Below are 8,053 nucleotides of genomic sequence, written 5' to 3'. Positions count from 1 at the left end.
AAAAAAAATTCACGCTGTCATTTATTTGTTGCAATTTTATTGTGTACATTCTAACAGCACACTTTATATCTTCTCCCTTACCATTTATAAGTAAATCCACTGGTTAATTAAGAAAGAAAAGAAAAAACTTGAACAACCACGGTTCCTTAATTCAGCACGTACTAATAAAATTAGAATAGTTAGTTCACATAAACTGACAGTTTATGATTTTTTTTATATTATTAGTTTAATTTAACCTAGTTTAACTTATACATGTCAATTTATAAATTCATGCTCGAGTAAAAATGAGTAAAGAAACAGAGGTAACCGGCTTAGCGGACGCACGCATGAGTTGTGATGCTCCTGGTCTCTGACACTTGTCATTGTTGTTCTACTTATTTGTCTAGGGAACATCACTTTCTACACTGAAGCTCACCATTAACCTTATCAATCTCGATTACCGTACCTCACTACCCAAGGCTATTTCTCACAATTCATCTCTTGTCAGTCATGCGCCCATCTCACTAATCTCACTGTAGCCCTGTTAAACAAAAATTAACAAGGAAAAGTAGAAGCATTTGATTCCTCTCTTACTTTTAACCAATTTTAGCGTAGAGTTAACTTCAAGTTTTTTGCATCCATAATATAATAGGACTACTTACTAACTTTTCTCTCTATCCCTCTGTATATTTGTCTGCCCTGTTGTTTCACTAAAGGAAAATGTGAGCTTTTTGTCTCCCTTGTGTTTGGCCTGTATTAAAATGTTCAAATTGTAAACTTGGAAAATAATTTGGAAGAACCATGAGAAGGAATTTGGTCATATTTTTCCTCATTGTCTGTCTTCTACTTCTTGAATTTTCTTCAGCCTCAGCAAACCCTGCAGCAAGTTAGTACATTGCTAAACTCAATCCTCTGTTTTCTCCATTGAAATCTTTGTTTTGTTTAATAAAGTTTCAGTTTTTTTCATTTATTTGCAGAGATCGTTGGTGGGATTGTTGCTAATGTTGCTTCTGCGCTATTTAAGTGGGCATGGTCACTAAAATCGACGACAAAAACAGGTATATTTCGTGTATATCCCATGTTTTTTTTTCTAGTTGTTAGTGAATTGTGCCTGTTGATTGTCTGTGGAAATGATGGGGTTTGATTGATTAATCAGCTGTTTCGAGCCGTTCAATGATTAAGTTTGAGAGTGGATACATTGTTGAAACTGTGTTTGATGGAAGCAAGTTGGGAATTGAACCTTATTCAGCGGAAGTTTCTTCAACTGGAGAGGTTCTCATTTTGGACTCTGAGAATAGTAATATTTACAGGGTTTCAACACCATTGTCTCGATGTAAGTTGTTAATTCTTTCCTTAGACAATTTCATTTGGTTCTGCATTTGTAATTCTTCACTAAGGAGTAAGGACCCCCTTTACCAATTAGTAGTTTGCTTTGTAATTCATTTGGAAACAGTAAAGAAACTAGTTTAACAAAAGGTTCTTGTTTTTCGTCCCAAATTATGAATTAGTTGCAGTTACCGTGAGCTATAAAATCACTATCTTGTTTTGTTCATTATGGGTGTGTTGACACATTCAAGGACAATCCTGAAAGCAGTGGCAGAGCTAGAATTAGCAATAAGGGGATTCAAAAAATAAAAAGTAAACATATGAAGAAACATTTGCTATATATATATATATATATATAGAAAAAAAAATTGACCTTGTATGTACAGTATAAATTTTCTAAGACACCTTCCTAGCTCCGCCACTGCCTGAGAGCTAATGTTCCTTTCTTTCTCTTTGTCGGTTTCAAAATATTCTCTGATTCTAATTGTTTCATTAACAAGCTTTCTGCGAATCCGAATTTATTACAATGGCCTTTTATGTTTGGGGTTCATATTTGCTTTAGTTAATTTGAATCTAGAAGCATTCCGTCTTTTTCTAGATTTGTTAGTTTCTGCCTTTTTGTTTTGGGACCAAGTTCCTTGAGTGGTAGGCTAACTTCTCTGCTTTATTCTTTGCTGAAGAGGGTGGCAACCATTTCTATGGGGTCCTCCATCTTTTTCTTATCCAATCCAAAATAAAGGCTGTCTCTTGTGGGAAAAGAATGAACTCATGCCTTGCACTGTTCATTTTTCCCTTAAATATTATTACTACAAAAAAACTTTGAATCATGCTAGGTGGTCCTACTATGGGAGTAAAAATAGTTCTTCAAATACTTTTGCACTATAGCTTATATAGTACACAAGAAAGAGATAATCACACTCTAAATACTTGAATAGTTAGGCACTTTTCACTCTAAGATCTTGAACACTTGCTCAGCTTTCATGATCTTAATTACTTTCAGATAAAATACCCTTTCTTTCCCGTTGTTCCCTTTCTTTACCGTGGTAAGTTGCTTCCTCTTCTTTCGTGTTCAACTTCCTTCACTTTATTATCTAATTGCTCATTTGATCCTTTTTCTTAATCAAGACGAGCTCACTCTTATTTTATGTGCAAAGTAGATACAGAGTATGCTTTTTCGCTCACTTATAGTTCAGCTCGTGTTATTTCTTTTCTTGCTTCGAGGGAATGCATGTCTTTTAGATGCAGATATATGCTTCTATATAGTCATGTTCAACTTCACACAAATTTTTGACATGGCGATTATACGATGATTTAACTGTAGATAGCCATCCAAAATTGGTTGCTGGATCTCCTGAAGGGTACTCTGGGCATGTGGATGGAAGGCTACGAGAAGCAAGGATGGATCATCCTAAAGGACTTGCCATGGATGATCAAGGAAATATATATGTTGCAGATACCATGAATATGGCAATCAGAAAAATCAGTGACGCTGGTAAATCTTTGGATGTCTGCTTCACCTTTGTCTTGATTGATGCATAAACTCTTTCTGCTATGACATCTAACCCATACCAGCATTTGGCTGGTTCATCAAATGTTACATGCATGTGATCTTGGTTCGATAAGAAAATTAATGTTTAGAAATTCATTCGAGCACCATGCATGACTCCAGCATATTTTTATATATATTATTATGAGCTTTTTATATTTTTGGCCCGTCAACTGAAATTATTTATCTGCGCTAACCAAAAAATACAAAACATATACACTGATAATGCATATTTTGTGTATATTTATACTTAATATACAAAAGTATACACTTGCTGGCTATTATTCTTTTGAGCGGTCCAAAAATGTTTTTATCCCTATTATTTATTATGTATATATGCAGGAGTTTTTGGCAATCAATGTTAATGTTACCATTAACCAACAAAGAAACGTACACACTAAAAAGCACCTACCCTCACTGCCACCTTCTAGGAAGGTTGCAGTGGTAGCTAGGCCTCAAGTAAACCAAACTAAATACAGAACTTCTGCCAAAATTCTCTACAACTAAGGGCTCTCTTTGTTGTGCTATAGAACTCTATTCTCTCTACAATTTCTGTTGTTATTTTGCTTAATATGTCACTATATTGTACATTCCTTCCTTTAAATTGTCTCCAGTTCCTTGCTTTCCATATATGATAAACCGTTGCGCCCCACAAAGCAGCCACTACATCCTTCTTAAATCTTTTCCAGTGCTTGTGCTTTATTAATCTCAATATTATCTTCAAATCCCCAGCAGGCATGTATATGTTCGACCACTGCATCACTTCTTTCCGCACAGCAGTAGCAAACGTACAATCAACAAAAAGATGCTGACTAGTTTCCACCACCTGTTCCTGGCATAGACAGCAACTTGCATCCTCTATAGGGATATGTAAGTGCAGTAGTCTTGCTTTGGTAAGCAGCCTTTGTTGGACAGCAAGCCACATTATAAATCTATGCTTAGGAGGTGATACCGAATTCCATACAAGTTCTGCAGTCTCCCACTTAGTTCTAGTACCAATTAAATCCAGATAACTCCTAGATATAGAGTACTTCCCATTTCCAGTTAACAAGTATTGCCCTTGCCTATACCAGTGTTTCATTCTGTCCTTCAGTGCATTAATTTTCCTCCAGTACCAGCTGCTGTCCAGTGGAGCTTTATGCTTCCAAATTGTATCTGTTTTAATGTATATCCCATGTACTATATATGCAGGAGTTGTGACTATTGCTGGAGGGAAGTCGGCCCGGGGTGGAGGTCATCTTGATGGGCCAAGTGAAGATGCAAAATTTTCCGACGACTTTGATGTGGTTTTCGTAGGAAGCAGCTGCTCACTATTAGTTGTAGACAGAGGAAACCAGGCAATTAGAGAGATTCAGCTCAATGATGATGACTGTTCTTCACACCAGTATGACGACAACAATCTCCAACTTGGTAAACCCAGCCCCTCTAATTCTTGCTAGTTACCAATTAATTTACCACTGATTACAAAGAAAGTAAGATGAAAGTATATTTTTATCTCTGCAGGTGTCGCACTGCTTTGTGCTGCTGCATTTTTCGGTTACATGCTGGCCTTGTTACAACGTAGAATTGGAGCCCTTTTTTCATCAAACAGTGTAAGCAATTATGACCTTGGGAATTACATTTTTGGACCGCTCAAAAGAATATAGCCAGCAAATGTATAGGTTTTGTATATTAAATATAAATATACATATAATATAATATTGTCTACACAAAATATACATATTGTATACACAAAATATACGTATAATATACATAACGGGTATATAGGTATTGAATATTTTGACTAGCGCTTGTAATTAATTTCGGCGGACGGCCAAAGATGGAAAAAAAACATCTATGTCCACACCAAGCTCTACTCATGTGGACTAATATAATGGAGCAATTAGTGCAGAATATCGTGCAATTTTTTTATGCATTTCCATCTGATTGGCAGAACGATCAGCGGGCTCCTGTCAGGGGCATGCAACATGCACCATATCAGAGAAATATGAAGTCGGTGAGGCAACCCTTAATTCCGACAGAAGATGAATATGAGAAACAGGACGAAAACCTGTTTCTATCGCTGGGAAGGCTTGTTATGAACACAGGTTCAACTGTGGTTGAAATATTTGGAGGAATGTTCTCGGGTTTTAGAAAGAACCCTAATTACCCCCATCATGTCCAGCAGCATTACCATAATTACCCTCACAAACAATCAAGTGCATGGCCAATGCAAGAAAGCTATGTGATTCGAGATGAAGATGAGGCCCCACCCCTAGATACCAGAGACCCTACACCCCGAAAAAACTATCCAGTCATGAACAAAGACCCGGAGAAAGCACGACATATGAGACAAAGTCAATCGCATTATGGGCATAGCAATTTTCAGCAACATCAACAACAGTATCTGCCACAAGTATATCAGCATCACGACAAGCACCAGTCAACAAGTCCTCAGACATACTACGAGCAAAGCTGCGAAACAAACGAGATTGTGTTTGGAGCAGTTCAAGAACAGGATGGGCGACGTGAAACAATGGTGATAAAGGCCGTTGATTATGGGGATCCTGCTTATAATAATCACAACGTTCGATCCAGGTACAACTACAGCATGGGTTACTCGTATGGATATTGAATAAAATTACATAATGCTAATGGAAATAGCTATACCACTAAGGAAAGCATCAACTTGGACTCTGTCTGGATTTCTCTTGTTGTATCTTTCACAGCGAAATGGATATGATAATAGGAAGTAGCTCAAAGAAAGTGATAAAAATTGTCTGTTTCATTTGTCAAGCTCTTATAGTGAATGTTTTTGTCATGTTTCTCCTTGGAAAATATCTTCTAGTAGTAAAATTTACTTAGATGGGGTGTGTTGTACAGAGGTGTTTCTACCTGTTATTTACTTCACATTAAATGGGACAACTTTTACATTTGGAAGCCTGACTTAAACGTTTCAAAAGTATTAGGATGTGTGAAAATGTAACACTTAGGATGTGTAAAAATGTAACACTATTCGCAAATAAGGTCAATGGTTTAGTATATTTTGAGCTTCTATTTGGATTAATATTTGCAAAAGGTAGAGGGGTCCAGGCCGAAACTTCTTTACTGATATTCTGAAATAATTCACTTTGCGAGAAATGATGGTATACTTTCAATTTTCTCTGGAACTAAATTTGCTTAACAATTCTATGTTCTAATCTAAAAAACCAGAACAGCGTAAGGCATAATAGACTTTATTTAGGTGTACAATTCGAAAATTGCATACTATAAAGTATAAATCAAACCTAAAATGCTTTTCGATATTTCTTATTTAACTCGGATCTTAAAGGATGCCGAATTATCCAAGGGACCATCCAAATGACGTTGGTCGCTAATGGTTTGACCATTCCTTGTTGGAAAACCACTGGCCTCACTAGTCCGAATTCATGATGTAGAGAGCACACTTTTTTGGGTTTTTTGGGCAATCTAGAGAAGGAAATTTTATTTCAGAGCTCAAATCCGAAACGTCTTGTTAAAAGTGCACTAGTAATGTTGAAACTTAAAGGAAAAACGGTCAAACATACTCTGAACTTTGCGAAAATATCTAGATATACTCTTCGTTTAAAGTTTGGCTCACCTATACTCCTACCCTTCAAGTTTTGGCACAAATATACCCTCATGGACGTTAAATGCCATGCTGGCCTCCCAAAAATCATTTTTTTTTTTTAATTGCCACACGGCAATTACTCATATATTATTTTATACCAGCTGGTCTTTTAACCCCACCCCTCCCATACCCGATCCATCTTCTAAACCCATATAACCCAAATACCTAAGCTCTAGTATCATAACTCCACCATTGCTAAACCTCCTCTATCCACCATAGGTAAAGCTTCAGGACAGAGATGTTGCAGTCATTTTCGACTGGAGATTGAAAAATGAGGGCATTATGGGGAGTGGTTATGATGGTGACCCTAAGGCTGCCGTGGGCAACGAAAAGTCGAGCAATATGTACCAATGAAATTATATGACTCGTCATGGCGTAAGGAAGGAACACCACACACCATGGCTGATCAAAAAGCTAATCAAATAGCCTTAAGTATATCTTTAACACAATGGCTGGGTAGTACTGCTAGCTATAGTAGGTTTAATTTGATTCTTATTTGAGAGTCTGTAGTAGTGGTACTTTACCCCCCTGTTTGGATGGTGGTTTCCCGTGATTCATTAATGTATGGTTTTATATGAAATCATGTTTGTTTTCATTGTTTTTAAAATTATGTGGTATGGTGTTGTAAACCCGCGGTTCATCTCATAGTTATATAACCATGACAAGTCCCAATTTTTATAACCACGGATTTTGTGGTTTTTTCGTGGTTACGTATTTCATTTCCCCATTATACCCCACCCCCACCCTACCACTCACCCCCACCCTAGCAACGCTACTCACCCCTAAGGGTGGCGAAGGGGACGGGACCGGGACGGTAGGGGACTTTCTGGAGGGACGGGATGGGGACTTCTTAAAGGGGGACGGCATTTTTTGGGGGGCCCGTCCCGTCCCACTCCAAGCGGGGGCGGGGGGGATTTTTTTTAATTTATTTAAATATTTAGTTTTAAAGTACTAAATAGACACAAATTTTATAAAACTTCAAACTTAACATTTAAATTGATAACATTACAAATTCAAACATACAAACGGCTAATACATTGCAAATTTAAAATTCAAAACATAGAAACGAAACGTAAACACATTGCAAATCATAAAACTTCAAAACATACAAATTAAGCAGTTAACAGCTAACATTGATGCAAATAAACTTCAAAGTTCATCTTTTATTTTGTGGCACTTCTTCAAGTGTTTGTTTAACGGTCCGATACCCCCATGCGGGTATTTGGCGGGATTAAGCGTATAAGGATACAACTTTTCACACTTGTTACAATGCACATTTTCTTCGTCTACCCGCTCATAAAAATTCCATACCTAAGAAATTCTTCTTTGAGGAGGAGGTGAAGGAGGAGGATTTTTCATGGAAGTTTGAACTTTGAAGTAGAATAGTTGAGTTTTAAAATTGAGGTAGAGAGACAATTGTGTGAAGAATGAAGTAGGATGGAGGGGTATTTATAGTTGAGTTTTTATAATTTTAAAAATAAAGGGGTCTTACCAAAAAGACTTATAAAGATTTATAAATTCAAAGGGGTTGGAAAATAAAAAATAAAAATAAAGGGGTCTTACCAAAAAGACTT

General features: G+C 36.8%; 1 protein-coding gene across 1 annotated transcript; it reads left to right on the top strand.

Moving 5' to 3' along the window:
- The first annotated feature begins 424 nt into the window (after positions 1-424).
- LOC132047185 (uncharacterized) lies at positions 425-5,651 on the top strand. Its single transcript, XM_059438125.1, has 7 exons — positions 425-865; positions 957-1,037; positions 1,136-1,312; positions 2,627-2,797; positions 4,043-4,261; positions 4,355-4,443; positions 4,785-5,651. Exons 1-7 carry the CDS (start codon positions 781-783, stop codon positions 5,463-5,465), a joined length of 1,503 nt encoding a protein of 500 aa, XP_059294108.1. The 5' UTR covers positions 425-780; the 3' UTR covers positions 5,466-5,651.
- Positions 5,652-8,053: the final 2,402 nt, after the last annotated feature.

The sequence above is a fragment of the Lycium ferocissimum genome, chromosome 2, assembly GCF_029784015.1.
Source record: "Lycium ferocissimum isolate CSIRO_LF1 chromosome 2, AGI_CSIRO_Lferr_CH_V1, whole genome shotgun sequence".
Taxonomy (NCBI): Eukaryota; Viridiplantae; Streptophyta; class Magnoliopsida; order Solanales; family Solanaceae; genus Lycium; species Lycium ferocissimum.
The sequence above is the reverse complement of the archived record's forward strand: the minus strand, read 5'-3'. Positions and strand labels throughout refer to the sequence as shown.